This window comes from Rissa tridactyla, chromosome 7 (assembly GCF_028500815.1).
Source record: "Rissa tridactyla isolate bRisTri1 chromosome 7, bRisTri1.patW.cur.20221130, whole genome shotgun sequence".
In the NCBI taxonomy this organism is placed as follows: domain Eukaryota; kingdom Metazoa; phylum Chordata; class Aves; order Charadriiformes; family Laridae; genus Rissa; species Rissa tridactyla.
Window position 1 is genome coordinate 52,184,223 of NC_071472.1, and position 25,021 is coordinate 52,209,243.

The 25,021-nt window shown below is 41.0% G+C and overlaps 1 protein-coding gene across 9 annotated transcripts in view; it reads right to left on the reverse strand.

Annotated features, from left to right (window-relative positions):
* SPECC1 (sperm antigen with calponin homology and coiled-coil domains 1) overlaps positions 1-25,021 on the reverse strand; it is a 98,798-nt gene that overhangs the window by 17,079 nt on the left and 56,698 nt on the right. For 8 of the 9 annotated variants that reach the window (XM_054209037.1, XM_054209035.1, XM_054209031.1 and 5 more), the window contains 8 exons: positions 23,464-23,671; positions 22,716-22,789; positions 22,010-22,188; positions 12,944-13,089; positions 12,630-12,730; positions 11,300-11,381; positions 7,598-7,748; positions 6,542-6,644 (listed from right to left, as the gene is read on the reverse strand). In XM_054209037.1, coding sequence (XP_054065012.1) covers positions 6,542-6,644; positions 7,598-7,748; positions 11,300-11,381; positions 12,630-12,730; positions 12,944-13,089; positions 22,010-22,188; positions 22,716-22,789; positions 23,464-23,671 — 1,044 coding nt within the window. The other variant, XM_054209039.1, reaches the window with a different exon arrangement.

The window sequence follows — 25,021 nt, forward strand, 5'->3', positions numbered from 1 at the left end:
TGCTATTTGTTGACACAAACACAAGAAGTATCCTAGAAAAGGCTAAAAGAATCACAGCCATACCCAGGCGCGGATCTTGCGATTAAGAAATAACTGGGTTATTTTCTGCATTTCTTTAGGACAGTGCACAGCTGTGCTGGGATTCTCAAGGCTTTAAAACTAAGCTCCATTGTATTAGTGTCAAAGGAAGCGTCTGACCCGTTGTTTCATGAGCCAAGTCCCAGGAATGGTATTCCGCCCAGGTTCAGAGGGTTGATCCCTGGTTTCTGTCCCAACCAGCTCTTTGATTCTCCACCAGCACTGCCAGCCTGAGCACCAGCCCCGAGGGCCGGGGCAGCATTCGCAGCGCAGTCTCTGCTCACGCTCTGCGGTCCAAGACGGTGCATAACTGAAGCGTAAGTAAGGCGAAATGCTCAGTTGAGACTTAAAGATCGAGACAGTAGTCGCTTACGCAGAAATATAATGTCAACTACCCATGCTGATGACGTACAAAGAAATAACAGACTTCTTATTTCTAAATATAACCCTTAGCTTCCAGAATAAGGAAGAAACGGTCAAACCCAGACATGCTAATGCACAACCGCCCATGAAGGAGCAGGTCCCCACAACCTGCAGCCCCAGGAATACACCACCCACTTGATGCATCAGTAGCCCAAAGCCAGTCATCCCGGCTGGCCGTGCTACAGCAGGGAGAGTCCACCTCCCTAAGGAGAATGCATTGGCCCCACGACAATTTGACCGAAGGGAATACGTTATGCCCTCATCAGCCTATCTGCATTTGTACATCTTTGGGCCACGCTTAATCTGTGCTGGATCTCATCCAGCCAGAAAACGAGTAAAAAAAAAAAAAAAAAAATATGAGAAAGCAGGGGATAGTGTCATGGAATAGAGCTCGAAAACAAAGAGGATATGGAGGAAATACCGTCTACTGCAAAAAGAAAAGGAATGCAAATTCCTGTGAGAAAAAGAAAGCCACAAATTCATAAACAAAAAAAGCTAGTATTAGTCTGAGTTTAAACCTAATACAAAAGGGTGAAAAGCTTTATATTGTATCCACTGCCAAACCACCAGTCGACCAGTCTCTTGCTATAATTACTTGACAAACAGCAAATACTGCAACAGCCTTTATTTTTCTCCCCAAGTTGTTGCATCTTTGCTACGTGAAGAATGTAGTACGATGCAGACACACCAGCTCTCACAGTCTGATGTACCAGTTTTATGCTTCTAGTAGTAAAAGCGTTCAGAATTACATTTAATGACTTTTAGGTTATGTTCGGAAGTAATTTGTTTCCAATTTCTGTCTCTCAAGGTTGGAATAGTCATAATAGTGGGAATACTTCAAGGCAGGCTTTTTTTTTCCTTTTTGAATAGCTGAGGCAGAATACAGGAAAGAAGCTTTTATTAATATATATTATTAGTATATACAGCAAAGTTGAAGTACTTTGACTCCTCTTAATGTCCATCTATATATCTGGAAACTATGCAGGCTACAGTCTCCATCGAGATATTTCGTCAGAGCCCTAAATCTATTTGTGTTTTAAGAAGAGGAAACTTCAAAAAACAATTCGCAACTTTTGAGGCAAATATTCAGAGTGGTTGGGCATACAGATATTTGTATTTTGCTAATTTAGACTAAACAATACAATGTCAGGTAGTATCGCCCTAAAAATAGTTCCTACATACTCCTCAGCACGCTTTCTAAAACTGCACAGTGTTCTGGGACCTGCTGCAAAGTCAGACAACCCCAAATAAGGCATGGAAACAAATAAATCATTTTCTTCCAGCTTTGCTCACAGTTGCTAGCATGTTTTATGCAGAATAATTAAAAGGAATTCTTTTCTCCAGGAACTACTTGTACAACGTGAAAGCTACGTAAAGATTGCTGCGGTTAGTACTGTCTCCGTGCTGTTGAGATTCCTCCAGACGGTATGAAATCAGACCTGGGGCTCGTCCCGCAAATACCAGTAAGACCGATACCATTTTATCCGCCATCCCATACTGGTGTCAGTGCTAACAGGGAGCACTGCCTCTTCTCCTGAAGACGCCCACTGCCTTTATCCATAAGCTGGCGTACTGACACTGTCATAGTCAGGGAGATGATATAAAGCAATGCTTTGAATGCACTGGTCGGGAATATATGAAATATAAAAATTTTCAGAGGTATACCTGCCATTTTGCTTTGTCAGTTCTAGAACATTCCTCTTCTCCTCCTATTTAGCATTCCTCTACTTAAAACAACTGCACAGATAGCTTTACTGTAAAAGATGGTGGTTCTTCAACAAGTGGATCCCAAATGGGTCCTGCTAAACCAAACAGAAGTTTGATAAAAAGAATAACGGTGACTGTGCATGGGAGAAAAGAGTCTGTTCCAGATTCTCTTTTCCTCTGTGCCATAGGATGGATGGAAAAATGAAAAATACGAAAACAGTTCTTTTAAGCGAGCCATATTCATTAACATGGTAGCAATTCACTCTCTGGAGTGGGTATACGTGGCAGAAACAATAATCCTCAGTTCTAATGATCACGGGTTAAGTGCCTCTTGATGTTCCCTGTTTTCACAATACATCTGTGGATAGTAATAGACTTAATCTAGAGAGGTTTGGCCCCTTGACAAATGGTCTCCACAGAGAGCAAACAGAACCAGGGCACTTAAATAACACCACAGTCACTAATGATATGATTATGGAAGGTGATAATGGAACAAGAATGACTCTCAGCAGCTTCCAGGAGTTACAACTCATGGGAACAGAGCCTATTAGAAATGAGGCACCCAATTTCTACTTCACACTGGTGCTATGATGTACAATCTTTTTAAATAGATGAAAAACAACCCCACAAGACAACAGACAAAAAGCTATTTTAACATAAATAACTTACTCTCAGCAGGCTTTGTGGTTTAAAGGACTTGTGGTAATTGAGTTCCAGAGCTACAAAAGCAGTTCTCAAGTCTGGTCATCTCATCGCCCTACATTATACACCGTGATGTCAACAAATTCTGAGAGGCGGAAGGTACAGTCTGTGTATGTCTGGCGAAAGAGATCATGTGCCAGTGCACAATTCTTACAGGGAACCATATAATAGATAAGGTTGGTTTTCTTAAACTGGAGATTTTCCTCAAGGAAGTCTTGCACAAAGCCACTGAGCCCGAAGCCTTACTTCACTACAATTCTTTTTACTGCTGAGATTTTTTTTTAGCACCTCCCCTGCATAGTTATTCAAAAATCGATGGCCAAAATGCCAGATTAACATTCATCCAGGCATTGAAATATGACAATTGAAATCATATGATCAATCACGCCACAGCTTATGCAATCCCTCTTGCATATTCTTTTCTCCTAGTAGTTAAACTGAACTTCCTCTTTATTTTCGTTCTAGTGATGATGTTTTCATGTTCTAAATAACTACTCTTTCTCCTGAGCGTTCATATCTTTTTGGTATCAGATCACTGTTTAAATAGGGATCTTAGAAATGACATAGCAGACTAGAGAAACACAGATGCTTTTATGTTTCCCCTCAGTTACTGTAAACTCACGCAATTTCTTTTTTTCAAAAACAAACAAAACCCTCCAGGCCACTACTAATGGGGAGTCTCAACTCCCTCCAGTGTCCCTCTCTTGTTTTATGAGATTGCCTCCTGGGGAACACGCTGAAGTTCAAAGCCAGGGAATGTTCCCACTGTAGTCAATGCAAGGATACATCCCAGAAGCAGGATGTAAATTTCTATCTATAGTATAAGCCTTTTACGGATTAAAGCATTTAAAAGTGGAGACTTGTGTGCTGGTCCCTAGGTCTTATCCCCAGATACGCTCCTAGGTCACTAATCCAGCTTTTCCTCAGGGAATCTGGGACATGGGTAGTAGCTGCTACTGAGAGTATCAGTTATTCTAATCCATTTTGCTTGTACTGTTTAATGAAATCTGGCATCTTTATAATTTAAACAGAAAGGAATTTCCCTCTTCCTCACCAGCACAGATGAGGAATTGGTACTAGACCTTAAAGGCAGTACATTTCGCCACTGAAAAGAGAAGTTAGGCAGCCAAGCAACAAGTCTTTTATTCTCTCATTCCATTGCATCACAGAGCTGAAAACAGTTTGCATCCAAAGTTATCTGTGGTCTGGACTTCATGTTAGAAAGAACATGACAGATTATACTGGGATTTGCACAGATGCCTCATAGACAGGGATATTATCTATGGAAAAGAAGTCATGCACGTCATCAGGGTTCTGCTCGGTGGAGTTCGTTACCTCATTCCCACCACTGCAGCGGCTAAGGCAGGAAGGAGGATGACGTTCTTTACTCCACTCCTGTTCTTTGTACTCAAGAATGATAAAAACTCCCTGTGGAGCTTAATATCAGCCTTATCGTAAGAGTGCAAGGGTCTGGGAAAAGCAAGTTCAAGAAGAGTGAGTGAACGGACCACAAAGAGCGCAATGGTAATGAGAATCTGAGGAAGAATGTCCAAGAGATAATGCCTCTAAATGAAGCAGTGAAGATAGAAAGGCCAGACTCTCACCATAAATCAATACCGTGTTTGTCCTTTGGTTCATCTGACTAATTTTTGCCCTGAGATCTGACACTCTGTGTAATAAGGTCTCCTACTGCATCACAGTCTGAGCTTCTCGGACTTTCCTGGATTGCGCAGTGTTTGACAGTGCTTTACCTGCTTGTTCTCAAAAACTGCTGAAATCTCCTTCTGCTGCTTTAGAAAGTGTAACGACAGAGGACAGCTGTGAACAGAACCAGAGCCTCACCAGAGGCAGGAACCAAAACGACAAAGCTTTTTTCTGAAACATCATGTGGACAGTCACGTAGCAACAACACTCCAGCAGCCATATAGAAAGCAAAGACTTCCACTGTCCTCTGAAGCATGGACATACTTTCCTCCAGAGACTAATACTAAAAGGAAAAACAAATAGACCCGGATTGCCTTGCATACCTCCTGGGTGGCCTGCTATCCGATACGCAGTTAGCTCCACTACTTGGGTTCAGCACAGAAAAACAAAACTCCTTTTCTATTCTATCACAGAGGGAATACTCTTGGTGCCAATCTGGTACCTACAGAATCGGGACAAGCCTCTATATTTGCAAAGTCACATAATAATTTCAAAAAGCAATACATTTAGTCCAACTTGGGTGTAATCAGAGAAAGAAAACTACAGAGGACACAAAGTGAACTCAGACTGTTTTGCTCACCGTATGTGCCTTTTGAAAGAAAAAAGGACAACACTGTCAGGAGAAAGTGTTACTCGAGAGATGGGTTTGCTGGCTTAACAGAGGTTAGACTTGGAAAAGTTGAATTCCATTAATCATTTTCTGAGGACTGGATTGCAACCTTCCCCCACACCTTCGAATTCAAGACCAGGAGAATTTTAACAGATGAGATATGAAATAAATCAAGACAGCATAGAGCATACAATTTCGGGGGACGGCACCGTAGCCTTTTAGGCAGTAGCACAGAACTGCAGGATAAACGCTAACCCCGATTTTATTCTAAGGTGTGTCTGAAGTCAAGAGCATTCTCTGATACCTGTCCTTCTGTAAAATTGGTGCAAGCCAGATGAATACACCACTGCTAAGAAATGACTCAAACTTTTATAGATCCCTTTACTTAAGGAGAAAGCTACTGTCTTTTCTTCCAAACTCCCGCACCCTGCAGCTAATGCTTCATAAAGAGCTGGTTGTGAAGAAAAAAAATATTTTATTATTTACTTTAAAAGATGGACTCTGCTTTTATTAAAGACTTGCTCCAGGGTGCATATCATGTGGTGATAACTTCTTTTGTCTTCTGCTCTAAGTAACAAACAATATTATTCTTAAGAAAGAAAAATCTCAACATTATATCAAACCAAGACCATCCTGCACACCCAGCATATATCACAGGATGAACTGTTGTCTATAATTGCCTTCTACAGCTCAGTTACGAGCAGAACCAAAGGCCTAACTCAACTGCATACAAACACTAACCAGAGCTTGATAAACACAGCAATGGCCATACGAGAACTGCCCAAATCATTATACCTGTTTAACAGGGAAAATCACTCAGCGCAGTCAAACCTTGCTTTGAAAAATCCCATTAAACCACAGCAGATCAGAAAGACTGGGGTCCCAAGCCAAAAAATTCATTTAGTCAAGGCCACACAAAAAAACCCAATGATTTCTTTGATTTTACAGAAACGACCAATGGAAAAACTCTCACAACAGAACAGCACCCACAAAGGCCTACAGAAAAACTATTAATTAAAATGTAATTTCATAAATTGATGCCAAATTGGAGCTGCTGCACATACACACTCTGTTTCTCACCATCAGCAACCTTTGATGCAGTAAATATTTTGGTGTTTTCATACGAATTACTTATGACAACGTAACATTGGGAGGTGCTGTGTTAAAGAAATCTGAAGGAAGAGGATGGAAACACCCAGTAGAAGTAAACATGCAAAAATAGACATATTTCTTTGAAGTGACATTGCTTACTGCACACCTATAGGAAAGGGATTAACTTCTCTCCGGAGAAAAGTAAAAATGTACCTATTCCCTTACCTGGTAACCTTCAGTCTTCTTTTGGCACCATTTCAGCAGAGCGTTCCTCTTCGAACCACCATACTCCCGAGCCAGCGCTGCCAGCGGGTCCTTCCTCTCCACACTAATCCAGGGACGCATAAGGGAGAAGATGATAAATATGCTGAAGTCTCTACGTTTTTACCAGTGTGTAAATACTATCTGTATGACAAAGCAGAATGGCAGCACAGAACCTACATGTAAACCAAACTGTAAGAGCTTTCAGAGCTTGCGTTCTATGTTTGCCTTGAGGTGAGACAAATTCAGTTGGTATTACTGCATACCTGAAAAAGACCTGAAAAAACAGCGGCCTATGGATAGTCGTGGGCATGTGTTAACCCAGCATTTCTGCTACTGTTTTCATCAGCTCTTCATATTAAACTTCCAAGTAACCTCTTTGCTTTACACACTGAAAGGCGGACTTAGGGGTACAATTGAAAGAAATTCTCTAAAGAATCTGTAACAGCGAATTCACATCCAGTTGAGCTGCTGCAGAACGAATTCCTGAATAAGCTGGAAATTCTGGAAGCTGTATTGCAGTCAAGGCCTAGAAGCCAGTTAAAGGCCAACACTTGCACTGTCTCCACCCTACAGCATCTACAGTTGGACACAATGGTGGAAAAAATGTATGTTTTTCTCAAGACAGAAGAAAATTATGTATCCAACTTTCCCTTAGACCTTAAAGCTTTTAGTTTTTAACTCACCCTAACACGTGATTCTATGATTCTATGCAAAGCTAGAGTAAGACAATGAGCGTTGACCATTCGTACATCATGGAATTCTTGTATACAACTGAGTGCCTCCTGAAAACTTGCTATCCTCATTTTGTCATGATTGCTCATCTTACAGATGTTGTTATTATAATCTGAATTTTGTTATTTAGATCTGACAAAGCCTGGTAATTCTGAATCAGACAGTTGAGCCAGCAGGGTTTCCACTGGAGAGAGGGGTCCACCAGATTAAATCATTCATCTTGGTGACAGGAAATGCCGTCAATCTTTCCAGTGTGCTGTTGTTCCCACAAAACTGAGAGGGTACCTGAGCTTGCTTTGGGGTTTCAAGCTGCTGGGGGTAGAGGTAAGCATTCTGCTGCTGAAGGCCATAGGGGGTTTGCTCAGGGATTCCAGGGAGGGGCTTTTACGGAGGTAATGGTCTGGTTTCAGCTCGTCATTTCTCCCCTTCAGAAGGTCTGTGGGAATTAAAAAAAAAAAAGCTGTCAGTTTGCAGTCTGAGGAATTTGATTAATCACTGTCCTGCCACCCAGCACACAATATGTAGTCTGTTGTTTTGATTCTAAACAAATGTACTCATTTGTTCATTAAACACACATGGGGCTAGGAAACCTTGAGCAGATTAGCGGTGATCATAACAAGGAATGGCTTTGATGATTTAAACAGTAAAGACTGCCTGGTTTCCTGTGATTGATGCTCCTGCTGGGGGGTAGGGGCCTCAGGTGAATGAGGGGAAATACCAAAATCTACAGTCTTAAAGGTTCAAAAGCTGATCGCCAGATATCTTCACCAGATGACTGACCAGCCCTAGCACAATAATTTCTTTTCTGTCACTAGCGGACTTGCAACAAGAAAGCCTCTAGTCTCCTGGATACAACCCAGCTCAAGGCAGCAGTACAAGGCACTTATTACAACACGATGCTTGGCATCCTACCTAACAGGACTTTGGGAAGCCTTAATAAATTCATAGCAGATGGATCTATATTTTTATTACACATATTACCTACTTCTATATAATATATTTTACTATACATATTTATATATGTGTACATATATATAAATCAAATAAAATCAACAAAATTAGTAGCCATAAAATCCAATGTTAATAGGTTTTTGAAGACAAGCCAAAGAGATCATAGAAATCAAATTATCTCGGTTACCTCCCTATGTTAATTCTCAATTAATGCCATATCACCTAGAGGTGTGAATTCCTTCTTATCTCACCTTCGGCAGAGGCTAGTACCACTAAATCAGTCCCAAAATTCTTTTCAGCAGTAAACCGGGTGTGTGTATCAGCAGTTGCCAGATAAACACATCCCTCCAACAAGCCTGCAGTTGCCTTTGCTTTGGCTCCTGAATTTCGTAAGACTAAATCAGCATTTGTAGCTGCCGAGAGCTATAGGCAATTCTGCACCTTCTTTCCACAGCATAAAAGGCTGCTAAGTTCCTTTCTATTAAGAACTCCAAATGGAAAAGGACAGAATCCAGTCCCAAGAGACTGTCTCCCTTCCAGCAACTTGGCTGTAGGCAGAGCTTTGTTGCATTCGATTGTATACACCTTGCTCAGTCAGGGTCATCCTTCCTTCCACTCATCTGTCCCTTCTTTGTGTGTGCCATGAATCCATAACAAACACGAAAGAGCCCACAGCACACTTTCTAAAAGCCCTTTTGTTGGTTTTCCACCACATATTCCAAATGTGTATGCTTCTCCTAGATCCTTATTGGGTTGGATCTATGGGGAATTGCCTCAAATTTAAATAGCCACCCCAATCAGAGAGGCATCCAATGAATGATTCTTGGGACCATTGTATTCTGCTTAGAGAAATGGATCTACCACAAAAGGTATATCAATAAATAAAATCTGAACATCATGAAGAAGAATGGAGGTTTCACACTAGTTTATAAGGATAGCAAAAAACCCCACATTATTAAATCGCACTATTAAATTGTCATTAACATAATTGGACTGGCTAATGGCACGGTCCAATTAGGAAGTGCTGTGCATTCATGCACGGTACAGAAAAAAGGAAGGACAAGGAAAGATCCCAGATAGTAATAAAGGCTATTGGAAGCATTAGCTGGAAGGACAAGAGGGAGAAGATGAGGGTATATTAGGAGTAATTTGGAAAGAGAAACAGAGTCATAAACGTATGAAAAATATGCCAACATGATTAAGGAAAAATCCTATTCTGTTAGTACTATCTATTTGCACTTTTAAAAGAAGCTTTGTGGTTACTGGCTTGAACTTTACTGCAGTGGCTGAAGTGGTGCACACTAACAGTATCCAGTTTTGTACCCTGAGTCTCACTTGCATGAGCAATATACTTCCTTTGACTTATTTCTGGCTGCTAGAAACTCCAGGACAGAACCAGTAAACCTCTGATTCTAAATGAAAAGATCATAGCCAAAGATCAGCTCTCTCTGCGAAGTAATCCATTCTCCTCCCCAACGATGTAACATCTGGGTCATGTTAAGGACATCACAGAACCCTGCTGTGATACTGGTCAGATGGAATCAGCCAGAAGATTATTATGATGGAGACTACTTCACTCTGAATTTCCTTGGGGATATTTTTTAATTCAGTGTTGTTTGCACAGGGCTTGGATCAACTGCCTTCTAGGGTTATTTAGATTGGAACCAGAGCTATTACAACTTTATAGTAAGCCTTTGCTATGGATTACTGGAACTAAATTAAACCCAGGTACAAAGAGAAGCTGTAAATACAGGAACTTGTTAGATAAGCAACCATAAATTTTTACCATACAATGGCTAATAAAATATCTGTTGATATCAACAGATTTTCACAGAACAATTATCCATGTGTAATAGCAATTATCCGTGGCCCGAAGTGGGATATTTATTCTTAAGGACTATCATTATTTTACACAGTTGACACATTACTTCACTTTACTGTAAGCTGGTAAATACTAAAAAGGTCTTATTTTCCATTTAGGATCAGAGTACACTGTCATACATGGCATTTTCTGGAAACCAACTGATACAAATAAGTAAACTCCGTCTGTTCCACTGGTAACTTCTGCTTGCTTAGCCTTTACTCCTGCAGGAGAAGCCAGTCGCACAGACAAGATGTTATTTGGTTATGCTGCCATCTACCCTATAACCTCTCTTGCTGTTCAGATCCACTATCTCTTCATCTTTGAATGATGGAAGGGGAATCTTAGCAGATTATCTGAAGAGTCTAAAAATGAAGACAGGCTCTAACTGCTCTCTCGTACTGGCAAACTGTTGCAGAAAAACCAGTCTACCAATGAACAAGTTGTGACTGATTTTTTTTGTCCCTCTCTGCAGTTTCACTGAGGTTTCACTAAAGGAACACAATATTTCATCTGTCCTTAAAAATCCAATAATCTGTTGTTACTAGCTTTGATTCCAATGCAACAACTACATTCAGGACTAGATAATCAAAATAAAGGGCCCTAGAGAAAATGGGAAACAAACACTGGTAGAAAAGAATATTAAATGACAAGAGAACAAAAGCAAAGTGTGAAATAAAAACAAACGCATCTCTTGAGAACTCTCAAAACAAACTATTTCGAGCCCAAATATGACTGCTCCTGAAACAGTCACATCGATATCTGAAATGTTTGATGTATTTCAAATGAAGCTCAATTTAAAAACAAATAAGCCCTCAGAAGACAGTGCTTTGGACTTGTTCCAGATACATACATGTTGAACAAAATCCAATCCTCTCCAGTTCCACAGCATGGATTAGAGAGGTGCCATGGATACTTTGGAATAAAGAAGGCAAGTTTGTGTTGGCACATCATAATAAACCAGCTATTTTTTAGTTTTCTAAGGCTATGATCAAGATGTGAATGGAAACATGACAAAATTAATAAGCTCTCTCAAACAAAGACCCTGAAGACACTTTCTCATTTTTCCTTTGACCATACAAGAAGAGGAAAAATGGCTCAGGCATAGGCCAACAGTTAACGACAAGCTTTTGCTAGCAAAAAGAGGCAACGTTTGTACATTTACTGCAACTTACCTGCAAGAGGAAGGTCTGAAAGATCTGTGTGTCTGGCAACGCCTTTGCTGGCTGGCTTGGCATTATTATAAACAGAATGTCTCTGCGAAACAAATAAACATACAAAAGATAATTAAAAAAAATACTAGCCATCATGCTTAAATAGGCAAGCAGGAAGAAGAGATGCTTCTGCTATCTCAAGATCACAATCTTGCTATCACAAGATACGCAAACCTTTCAACAAGGTATCATCTGGATAAGTGGTTGTGAGAAATAAAAGAACAATATTTTTAGCTGGTAATATACTGGTTCCATTTCTATTTGCACCATTTTTTCTCTTGCCAAACATAATCTAGTGTCACAAACCTGAAGTAAGAATGTCTGTTCCTAACTTTCCCTCTGTCCCCAACACCTCAAATCATAAGTCAGAAGGATTCTTGACTCTGCAGCCCCAGCACCAGTTTTTAGCATTAATATCCCCCCAGCTAGGCATTAATAAAAGGTTCCTAAACCTCTGTTTAATCCTATTCTTTAAACTTCCTTTGCTGATTCTCTGAAGGAAATGCGCTCACACATTAGTCTTTCAAAAGCCATCCGATTCTTCAGAACACTCACCTAAACACCCCAGCCTCACAACTGTTTTTTACCCAGATCCAGAGGGGAATAACTTGTTGTAAGTCCAGTGACCACCCAGTCAAAAAACATGCAATGACTTCTCCAGCCCAGACAGGTTAGCAGTCTGATGGTATGCCACCTTCAGCATATGTGGAAATTGGGAAGCACAGTACATTTGCTCCTCCATCGTTCACAAAAGCCGTATTGCCAATAACGTTGCACCACAGATTTGAAAATTGCTAACAGAAAGTTAAATAACGGGTGCAGTGACATACTAAGTACTTCATTCCAGAACAGTTATCCTTCAGTAGGAAAAAAAACCCCAAACTGTAAGAGTTCTTCATTCAGCACAGCATGAACTTAATGGATAACTGGGAGCACGCATCTTAGAAACTTATTATCCCATGTCTTTCAACTCACATGCCAGCTACCTAGTTTAGTTTGAGGTTTGCCAATAATTGAAACCTATTTTCTGGTCAACAGTGATTAAAGTTCAAAACTGTATTCCAAAGAGTTCACATCCGTCCACTGTGACCTCTAAGCTGAAGTTAAAGACAAACTCACTTTGATCCTTTTTGTTAGTACTACAGCATTTGATGTTTTGTGGCAAACAAACAGATGAGTTTCCCCTTCCCCTTGTCAACATATGCACGTTGGATGCTGAAGCTATGTCATGCTGTAGCAAACACTGCACCTACCCATTTTAAAACTACAGGATGGAAAGAGCTCCTTGTACCTGCATGGGGGAAACAGCAGCTGCTGGGGCCGTCCTCACTGGAATCCCACTCAGAGGGCTCCTGGGGACCTTGTGAACCGTGATATTTTGTCCAGTGCTACCTGTAAGGAAAAAACATGGAAACATTTGTATTTCAAACCCAACTATCTCCATCTTGTCAGAGCAGGGAACCACTGATGTAGTCGCATTCCACAGACAGCATTTACGTACCAAGCACTGACAGAAAACATCCATTAAGAAGCAGCACAAAGTGACAAAAACTACCTGCTTACTACTAGAATTTTTTTTTCCAACAAAATACAGTATTCAAATACCTGAGCATCCCAAGTCAAACGATTTGATCAGTGACTTCACAGTGGCTGCAGATTCTGACGGTGTGGGAGATGCTCTGCTAATGCAGACTCCCTGCCAGCGGTTGGTTGTATCTGCCTCTAGAGGTTCTACCTCTTCAGCTGTCAGCCTGCAAAGCAGAAACCAGATCAAAGTCAGGGGCAACAGGAAGTGCAAGCAGAGATTAAAGGTCTTTCTATGCCGTAAGGCAAATCCAACGATGCACATCTTTTACGGTAATGCCCAGAACACAGACCACTCATTAAAATGTTCATGTTCTTTTCTTGGAGTGCCTAGCAAACATTAAATCATTGAGTCTAACAAATTTTTCTGCATTGTTAGCCATATCATCCCCATTCCCCGTCCTCACACACGATGGAAGATTATCATAGAAAAAAAGCTGTTTGATGAGACTTGTGAGTAATCGTTGATAATTACCTGAAGATGGGCTTTCAATACAGCACAGGGGCCAAGGGGCTACTGTGGTCCTCAGTGTATAATGAGGAAAGTAACCAAAGAGAAAGATGTTATTTTACACTCTAAGTTTTTAATTGGTGTGACCACTGCTAGAGTCATTGTTACCAGTTAGAATGCCGTAACTGAAAATAAGTAATTGGACAGGGTTCCGATAAGAGCCATAAAAAATTAAATCAGAAAATATACTTCATAATGAAAAACTTTGGAAACTCAACTCTTACAGCTTATCAACAAGGACATCTGCTGAACAAGTAAACCCTCAATCACAATCCATAAGCAGCTATATGGGGAACAAAACTGTTAAGTGCTTCATCCTAGCAGACACGAGAATACCAGAATTATGGAATGAAGAAAAGCTCATATTGTAACAGGAAGGATCATTCAGTTACTCCCTTGTAAAGACATTTTGAAGTCAAGCTCAGGTGCTGCACTTACAGGAGTTAGTACAGGAAAGTCCACAGCTATGTTAAACAGCAAGTGTAACCATACAGTAGAACCGTTGCTTCTAGTCATGCATTTTACGGATCTGGCTGACGTTGCTTATCACCGACACCGTACTTACCCAGTAGCTCTCAGTTAGACTTCGAGTGTAATTACCTAGCTTTAGTTTAGGAAAGCTGGAATTAGATAACAAAGTCTAGTCACATCAGAAGAGCGTATTTGTGCATTACTTCCCTAATCTCCTAGCTGCTTAAGAAATGTGTGCTGATCTGCAGGTTCTGAGGTATCACTGTTTTTCCCTACTCCTAAGTACAGTAGGCACCAAGAGCTACATGAACACAAACCCAGAAATTATTTCATAAGAAGGATGGAGGACTCCATCCAGAAAGTGCCTACAGGGTTGAATAACTTCTGTTGAGCTAAGAAGAGAAGTCAGAATCTTTTTCTTTCCCTTTTGGCATCACAGCCTACAAAATGCAAGGGGCTAAAGGGTGTCAATGAATAAAAGAATAAGAGTGACTCATGTTTCTATTTTTGTCGGACCTTAAGGAGGTGCTGTCTTTAAGCAGACATTGGCTATTTCTTTGCTAATTCATTCAAGCTCCTTGTGTGCCAGGGGAGCCGGCAGAGGCAGATGGCTAGAGAAAAAGCTATTTCAGTCCCATTCACCATTTAATCCAATAAGGAGGGAAGGCAGATTGGGTAAGATTCACTGAGCTCTGAGGGAGCCAGTGTTTTGCCAACTAACTTTAAGCTCTACCCTTCACTTTTTCCTGTGTGGCTTCATAAAGCATAAACAACAAATCAACAGCTGACGGCATCTGCACTTTAGTTATCTGAAAACACAAAAGCTAAAGGAGTCTTGCTTCTAGTAAAGTATGGAAGAAGGACAGATTTCTGCCTCAAGATACCAAACTACCCAACGTAATCCATTACACTTTCAAGAGTTAAGGTAACAAGGGTATATGCACAAGGTCTGTGGAGTGTTATCAGAGTAAGAAAGGAATAGTAAATGCCTGCAGGCCAACTGGCAAATCTTAAGAATAAAGCAAGCCGGAGGTGTGCTCTAGGCAGCCATCACTTCATTGGTCAGGATTTAACCCTGAGCACAGCTCAAACCTCACAGACTAGTCCTCCTCAGTCTAGCCTTTGATTACAAAAGGAAGCAAACATGCTAAATAAAGTTAGAGTAACTAGGTCAGCCCCTACGCCGTGCCACAGAAAAGTCAACTGAGAAATCATGTGCCATTATTCTGTCATTATACAGAGTAATTATGAAGATTCAAGTGCTGGAGCTACTACCAGTTCCAATTTTGTTAGGATGCTTCCTGTAATCTTAAATCTGTATATTTCTAACAGGCTTCTAATGCACCCTGAACAACCTCCTAGATTAAACAATCACATCAGAAAATTGAGACCTCTCATGCTGCAAACCTTGGCATGAAAGGTAGGAAGAAGAGTACTTCAACTAAAACCACACATGCCAGCCAACAAGCAATGGAGAGTTTAAAACTTGACAAGTACCTTCCTTTTTTAAAGAGAAAAATCTGCATGATAAGGGGATGCATGTATGTGTACATGTATGGGTTTCTTAATAGAGAAGCAGAAGACTAAGAGCTTAACTTGCAGTAGCAAGCTAATTCAGGACGACAGTGTAGGAGAACATGACTTAGAAAGATTAATGACAAGCCATAACTTCAAACCAAAAATGACTCCTTGGGCACAGAATTTATTCAGCTTGGTACAGCTTAGGCCACCCAAGACGACTAAGCAAGCTCTGCTACAAAAAGGATGGATTTGAACAAAATGTCACCTACTGCTGTATGCTTTCCTTGAAACAAGAATGAATGGTTTACATAGATAGATGCTGCAAGTGCAGCTGGCTTAAGTGGAGCAGCTCCAGGAGGAAGCAGAGCACTTTAACCACAAAGGAATTAAAATGTACAGCCCTTTTCACAAAAACACTGCCTGGTTTCGTTCATTCACTGGTGAGAGAAGTAGGTGCAGTGAGCTTTTTCTCTAATGGCAAGAGTTAGTCTCCTTGTTTTCCAGGTTTGGAATACGTGGACAACAGACTGCCAAAGCGCAAGTCTTTTTGTGCTTAATGTATAGATTGTGGCAACAGCAGCCTTCATGTGGTTGTGAAATTTCAAAACTGCTCCGATGATGTCTTCGTTACAGGTGGCCTAGAACCAAAGAATCATATTTTCAGAAATAATTACTCTGCAATCTAGTCTTTGACACAGTTCCTGTCATTGTTGTGAATCCTCCTGAACTCTAAGGGACACAAAGAAGAGACACACAGCTACGGATGCACAGAACAGAAGAGAGGCCAAGGGCAGGCAGCAGACAATTCCAGACACTTAAACATTTATTTGGCTTTTCAGTATATATTTCTTAAACATAAAAACCAACATTCAACAGCTGCCAGCACAGAAAAGAAAGGCAACACAAGTGTGCATATATGCATACACTCCAGTAGCACGGCACAAAGGTGAAGGCCATGCCAAAGCCAGGATGTCCCGCAGAATTCTCAACTAGCTCAGCCTGCTCTGAGACCAGGCCCTTGCTAAGTCTTCACATCCAGGAGGAAAGGATGGAAATCCCACAGCCAAAACATGAAATTCCAGTCCTGGAATGAATCCCGATGATCTCCTGGTAGAGATGGTGACTTCTGAGTTTCTCCTTAGCATCCAAGTAAAGCTCTCCCCAGGCATCTCCAGTTGCAAAAGCTGAACTTCAGCAAGATCTCCCTGATCATCACATACTTCACCTGAGTTAAGGGCATGAGGAAATCTCCTTTCTGAGAGGATATTTACTAGGGGCTTGATATATTCATTTCTTTTCCTTCTGATCTCTCCATCCACAACTCTGCAAGCCAGGACAAACCTCACAGGGGACACTGTCTGTGAAAGTCATAGCAGGACATGCTCCTTGGGCACCACCCCGCTTCCTAGCACACACCAAGTCAGACATGCCACCCAGTGGCGAGTGCCTTGTCAATACAACGTTAAAAATCTGAAACCATCAAAGCAGCTGATACCGAATAAATCACGTCACGTTTCTATTCAGTTTTCCTGCTGGATTTCAGTAAGCTATCCCTTGAGTTCGTGTGTGTACGCATACATACTGATCTGTACGCATACAGGTATTTAGACACACACACAGATAGATCTACGAATATAATACTATATGGAGAACTCAAAATGTGTATGTGCATTAAGTTTTAGAAATTAAACACACACACTCACAGTTTTAATTTTTTGCTTAAGCTTAAAATGGCATGTTTGAATTTCTGTTTCAGGGCAAATTTTCCCATCCCTCCAAAAGAGCCCTCAGTTACTTCAGTTCCCCAAATCTCTGCGATTACTTCTTATGGCCTAGTTGGTTTCAGACTAATTCAGAACTTTTTCCGCCTCATGGAGTCTTCTGAAGAGAGAAGCCTTCTGAAACAAAAAAAACAGGCTCTTGCCCATGGGGAGGATGTAGACCTGAGCAGCATTCACACTTCGCGATACACTTGACTTTTGCAGGGCAATAAAAAACTGGAGGTGCTTTCTTGAATTGAAACTTCCCTTTTTCAGCTGCAAGTTGAAGGTATGTCCTGAAGTGTCTCACAGGCCTGGCTATGCATCCGTTCAGGGCTGTGTTAGCTGGTAGAGATCAGGCACCTACGGAAATACAGACAACAATCGAGGAAGTTAGAAGAAGCAATACAATACCCATCCTGAGGTACAGCTTTCTAGTTGACAGTTAATCATTCCATCATCACTAAATAAAAGAGAGGGGAAAATGCTGATGGTGTTGCTTAATGCTCCACTAACTCAGCTTTGGGACATAATGAGCAAACAATACCAAAAACAGTAAGTTGTTGCTCAGGAAGAAACTAAGTATTTAAAGCCAGGGAAAGTTTCAGAGGACGGGGACGGTGGTGTTCCTGGCTTTCCTCTCCTCTAATCGTTCTGGACTGTTCATTCAAAATGGGAACATGAACCCCTCCAAGCAACTAGAGTTGCTCTACCTCATAGAGTATCTGTTTCAGGGCCCTTACACCAAAGGGGATGGAATAATCTCCATCCAGTGTAAAAAAAAAAAAAAAAAAAAGACACACCACCAAAAAAACCCCAAACCAACCCATCTCACACCCACACCCCCCAAACCAAACCAAAGCAAAGCACTACTCTGAGGAGTCACTAACTAGAGCAAACAAACAATGCTTTGAGGACCCTGCTCTAGTTTGCTTAACTGTTGGTGAGAGCAGGATGAACTACCGGACCTCTATACGACAGAACAGCTGCAAAACACAGGCACAAATGAGCAGCACATCAGCACATACAGACTGACAGCAGGGTTTAATACACACAGAGTACAAGCTTATTTCCAGGAGAAAAAGCATGTAACACTGCCATGCTGCGGCATTTGAGACTTTAGGAGGAAGAACAGAAGCAAATTAGTGGGATACATCACAATCTTCACTTTAGGCCTCCGTTTGAAGATTTGGTTAATTTTTTTTATTATTCTAAGAAGTCATTTAAATACAAATATAAATTCTGTTTTGTGAGTACTACTCCCAGCCCAACTGCCTTCCCTCCATGTTCTTGCTTCAAGGCACATAACATTACAGCGCCAAATCATTTTGAGAACTTGAAGGGAAAGAGTCAAAGCAAGACCTTGAACCTTTTACTGCTGCTAAGCAGCGGATTGCCAGAAAGGCTTGGAAATGGGTGTGTAATGAAGCCAAGAAGAGCCTTCTGTAATTTGGGTACTTTCAGCAATAGCTTTCTTCCTTTGTTTTACAAACCCAATATAGCATTTTTTTTTCACCACTTAAATATTAGATCCTAAAACACTACAAAAATGATTTTTTTTTCCACGGCGAGTGTTCTGAAAAGACAAAACTTGCTACAGGATCATAGGATAATTCGTGTTGGAAGGGACCTCAGGAATTCACCTAGTCTAACTCCCTGCTCAAAGGAGGATCAGCTGGGAGGTCTGACCAGGTTACTCAGGGTCTTATTCTGTCTGATCTTGAAAACCTCCAAGGATAGAAACTACATAATTTCAATTTCCACCACCTGTGAGGAGACAGTTTCAGAACACTGGACTGTAAGCTTTTGCTTTTTATTGTCGAGAAACAACATTAATTAGGATGTAAAATATCATAGAAGACTGTCTGAAACATGGGCTAATCAATTCATAGGTTTCAATCAGTACTAACTTGGGACAAGTTAGCTCCTCTCTCCCTTACCCCATTTATTTGATGCTGGTCCAACCTCCCCCCAACATTTTTAGTCATCGACATTTAATCTGTGTTAAAGATGCCTTTGGGAGGCGCTTACCTTCATTCAGATGAACTCTGATGACCTCATCAGGACTTTTTCTGCAAGTTCTTTGGCTGTTCCTGAACCAAAAATGACTTTTTGTCTGATTAGAAGAATGTAACGGTGAAATCAAACTTGGAGGCAGGAACTCAGGCAGCCACAGGCAAACATTAAAATGGCAGGATGTTGTAGGAGATAAATTGGCTTCAAGATCAATTTATGAGGTGGAGTCTAATGACCCTCAAGAGATGGCTGAGATTTTGCCAAAAACCATTGAGTAGAAAGCTATTTGGAAGGTGGATTTTCCAATCAGAGCTTAAAAATCAGACAAGAAACTTTCACTAGGGACTGTCAGATATTCAGCTGAGCACACAGCTGCTCAGCATTAGCGAATGAGGAATACTTTATAGACTGTGTTAAGGTATCATGCTACAAACTGTTTTCCACCAGTGCTGGGCATGCATTAAAAGTCACCACAGGAACCAGAATCTACTGCTCATTCTGAGCAGTAGCATTTGTGAAAGCTGACTAAAAGCAACAGCATCACCAGAACCTTCTGGGTGAAAGAAGCTGAGGTGCTGGGGAAGACAGTGACCTCAGGAATGCAATGAGCTGGGAGTGTAGAACTGGCTCACAGCAGGAGCTTTGGCAACTTCAAGAATTTGTTTTATAGGTCAGTACAGTTTTAAAACTTCAGTGCTTAGCTGTTGATCGCCGGTTTGCTTAGACAATGATTTATGTAGGCTTCATTACCTTCTCCACACCACTCAGTACAGCAGTTTTGCACTCTCTGCATGGACACCGCGAGTCAAATAAGTTATACTTAAAATGACATGCAAAATTTGCTCTCAACACCTGTCTTTGAAAGAGAATAAATATTGCCCACTGCAGACAGTATATCTGACTCCACGACCAATGTAATACTCAAAGCAAGCTATACAGATCGTCAACATGACGCAAAGACGGACATATATCTATAAGTACGTGAAAAAGAGAGAGAGAGATAAATACCAAAACTGACTTAATTAAATACATGTCTGAATACCTCCTTCTGCAATCATGTATGCATGGATTCTGGGGATCTAATTTCAAAACCAGTATTTGCAGCTCAGGTTTCTTAGGCCAAAGAGCTGACAATGCAGCCATGCTCCTTATACATGGAAGATAAATATCTCAGTTTGCAAATTAGCAGGTCATCTTCTACTCAATTAAAGTATTATCAAACACATCTTCAGATTAAAAACCAAAAGAATAAAGAGGGGAAACTGCAAATATATGATTCCTGCCCTTATATACGGACTCCGCTCTAAACAAGGGAAATTTCATTAAGAACAAATTAGGAATGGAAACAGAGCCCAGAACTTAAGTACTGTCTGGTAATCATTCTGTCTGAATACACAGTCTGTAATAGCTTTCCTTTGCCTCCACTGGGGACTCTGATAATGAAACTGCAGCTTAAACACATTCCTTTATTTTTCTGAAAAGAAGTATTTCTGTTCCGTCAACACAGGAATTCTGATCCATACACTTCTGCACAAAAGCCATCCCATCTTTTTACTTCCATCTACTATGCAGCTGCTCTGGAAACTCCTGAATGGAAAACAGTCAGCAAATAAACATAAAGCTGGACTCCTACTCCACCTGTAAGAAATGACAGGATTTACCATGTTCCTATGGCTATTCTACCAGTGGCCATGAGTCTACTAGGAGAGAGACTAAATGGAAAAATGCAGAGGAGCAATTTAATTTGGTACACATTTTTGATAAACACTACCACTTCTTGTGTTATTTTGTCTTTCTTCATTCCCCCTGTACAAATTTTCATCATTGCAGCTCTGCTGGCTCTGCTTTCGTCAACGCAAAAAAAGAGCGGAGCACTGTCGTCTTTAGAAAGCTTGGTTCTTCCTTCTAATACATCTTTTGTTTTCCATCTCTTCTTATTTTGTACTTCAACTGCAGTATGATTTTTGGAATGAAAGGCGGTACATAAAAGGTCATGTACTGCATAAAAGCCACATTGTAAGGCATCTGTACTGGTTCCAGATTCAGTTGTAAAAGTCACTTTTGTTCTTACGTGCTGCCACAGAGGGAAGCCCCACACATACAGCTTCCCATGCTGGGCTCTATCTCTGAATGGGTCACGATTACTGTTCCCCCTCCAACCACTGAGACTAAACCAATTGTTTTACGGGGGGGTCCACTGCGTGACAAAGTCACTTCTGGGCTAAGTGCTAACCCGGGCCACAGTCCAGCCCATTTAACACAGCTAATCACGTAATCAGTTTCAAATTAAGGACAGGAAAGGTGAGATGAGGAATCCTAGTGCTTGCATTGATCACTCAGTCAACACGTGACTTGCAGAACAAAGAAGTCCAGCTACTCCTGGTTTCAATTTGAACATATACAGTCCTTGACTCCTCTCAGGTTAATGAGTTCTCTTCCGGATGTCCCACTGAATATATGTAGCCAACCAGTCTTTTCACAGATGGGTTAATACAGCTGCACAGAGTGTTATGAAGGCAATAAAACACAGTGAAATATCATATTGAGAACAAAGCTATAAGAGGATATTGGCAATTGTTGTTACTTAATATTTGCTGATTAAAACCTTCATGGCTTAGTTGACAGAACTAGATCGCCAAAAAGAAAAACAACAGAAACATCTTAGAATAAAAGACAACAAAATCCGTCAGAAGAGTTAAAAACAGACAACATGCACATTCAAGCCAATGAATAGTTATTGACAAAGCACTGTTTGCATGCATGTTAGCAGTCACAGAGATCATATCTTGGCCTTTGTAGGTAACCAACCTGTTGCTGCCCTTCACTTCATCCAGCTCCTTCTGCAGTCTGGCAGTCTTCTCCTCTTCCTCCTGAAGCTTCCTCTTTACCACACGGAGCTCCTGCTGGGCTTCACACTTAATATCATTGGCTACAACCACTGCAGTCTGCAGATCAGCTTGAAAACGCCTCCACTCTTCTGTATCTTCCTAGAAAGAGCAATTAGAATCCCAAACTGTTTGATGTAAAAATGCACTTATTTGAGCTGAGCGTTTAGTTACGATCTCTCCTGCAGTCATCACAAGCGACCAGGATTTCACCGCAATTTCAAGATGATGCTGAGGTCAAACTAAACACTAGCCTCTCTACACAGTACCAACGGGATTGCCAAAGAAACTGATGCTAAGCTCTCCATTCCAATACAAAAAGTTCAGAGCTCCTCCTACAGCTATTGATCATTCAGATTTGTGATACCACTACAAGCACTGTTGCTGAAGAGCAGGAACAGCTGTTCCAAAGTAGCAGAAGTTCATAGGTAGAAAAAAGCAAAAGTAATTTGCAAAGGACATATTATATTTTTCCTTCACAGGCAAAGAAACAGCTAGAAATGAGTGAAGAGAATGAAAGGATGTAGAAAGAACTTTCTACAATGGTTCTAGGAAAACACAACGCTTCTCTCAAATCCAGAAATGCAATAAAAGCTCAGCTTAGCTTTGTCACGGAGTCTAAGCCTTACCTTCATTTGCTTAGTCAGAGCCTTCAGCTGCCTCTCTGTATCTTGTTTTTGTTCTTCCAGCTTCATTGCTTTACCTAGGAACAGTAAAAAAGGGAAAAGATTATTAAACACATAAGGGCAAGGGTGAAAAGCGAAAATGGGAGGGCAGAGCAGCCTATTTGGTTTTGCTTCTAGTAACGCCAGTAAATAGACTGAACTGGACTAAGATCCTCTCACAGTGGATAAGGAATGGAATCGAGAGTAAGATCTGTTGCTCAAACATCTCTGAAATAAATTATTATTTTGAGGCATTAAACCAGTCGTTTAAATTTACAGAATCACACAGCAGGATCACTTCGTACACACGCCCCTTGAGCACTCGAGGTAGCCCTGGTAAGGGACATGTGCCACTCATTCCACCAGGTGGCAGCTCCCCTTCCACAAGGCAACAGCAACCTCGACTTTACGCCTCTTACTACTGCTTTTGCCTAAAAACTCTTTAAAAGGCCAATAATTCCAGTTTCTAGAACAGGCAAAACATCCTTTGCTGCAAAGTAAGGTTTAGAGACTGTCTCTAATACTATTTCTACAGCACTAACTGTTAAAATAGTGACTTTTGTGCATGAACAGAAAGGATTGGCCAAAATTGGAATATTTCTAAAATGAGGCCCTTGTCACACATACCAAGACATGCTGCCTCCTCCCTGTTGTAGCCATAACTGAGCCCCCTGAATAGGTTCACTTAAACCCGTTTTTCAGCTCCACCTACTTTCTAGGTCACTGATGAGCTGGTTATTGTGAAGTTTTATAGCACGATGTTGTTCCACCTGGTCCTCCAACTCAAAAATGGTCTCTTTCAGGTTCTTTATATCCGCTTCATTCTCTGATGTTTTTTCCTGCAGCTTCTGGCTGGTTCTGCTCAGCTGCTCAGCCTGCCGGTCACACACCTCCTTCAGCTGACCACACTCATTCTCAGCCTGGAAGGGAGGAAAGAAAGCTGTAAGTCCGTATTTCTTAAGAGATACCACTCATTAGATATTTTACTGGGCACCTCACGGACTTCAGAATTGAACCTGTCTTCTAAGCATTGTATAAACTGAGTTTCAACACGAATGAGACACTTTCGGGAAACATAGACGAGCTATGAATGTCAGTTTTCCTTCCTGGTAATAAAGATAATAAAACAAGATGCTACAAAGGAAATTAAGTGTATAACGACCATAATTCCAAACCAATCTCTGCAGGTAATGAACAGAGAAGAATTATATTCCTGGAAAGCTCCACATCTATTTATGTATCGCATTATGAGAGTGATATCACTCTCTTAAGGGGAAGACAATCAGTTCGTCCACGTTAACAATTTTGCTACTTTTACCATGAGCATTTTCAATGGATTGTGAAAACATACGTAGCAGGGCTAGTTACTGCAGATAAGTACATTTCTGGATATAGGACATCTGGAATCACTGAAGGGGAAATCTGCTGCACTTCAGTTTGTTGGCTCAGGCCCACAGATCAATGCTTCCAGGTTCGGGGGGAGATCTCCAAGTAAGAACAACCTATGGAAAAGCAACGTGTAGGCTGCCAATTCAGCCAGCAGCACTGGCACAGCCCAACTGAAGGGCAGCCTTACAGAAGCCTGTGGTCTTGTTTGGGTGTCACAAATAGCCAATGATTCAAAACAGCTTAATCTGAGGGAAAGGAAGAGTAAAAAGGAGGAAATCTGTGGTTTCCAAACCAAGCAATAAAAGTTTGGTACAGAGTCTGAGCACTCAGCAGTTTTTCATTTATTCTTCATAAACTGCAGCCCCAGTAAGCACTTGGGAGCTTCCTCTACTAACTCCATTTGCTGTGGTCACCTATTTAAGCTGAAAGGCCATCTGGATTTTCTAAATCACTCAAATCATGGAGGTGCTTTTTGGCAACGCTCTCTTCCTCTGCAACTAGCCAATTTTACCGTTCTTCTCATGATCCCTTCCCCATACAGGAAAGGCTGCACACACTGTCGCTCTTTCTGCAGCGGTGGGACATAATCACTGGCTTGTGCTTTATTAACACTTGTTCTAGGCTGCCACACGTTGCAGCTCTCTTCTGAACGTCCGGGATCACACACAAAATACAAACAGGAACTGACTTAAGCTTGCTTGAAGCAAAGCTACAAACTACCAAATGAGGTAGAGAAAAATTGTTCTAAAACAAAGCAATTTTTTTTCCATTACTTTACCTATCCCACAAGAGGATACCTCTCAGTTTTGTAAAAATATTTCAGTTTTATGAAAATAATCTCATCTGGAGCCTGACCACGCTTCATTAGTCATGTTGCTGTA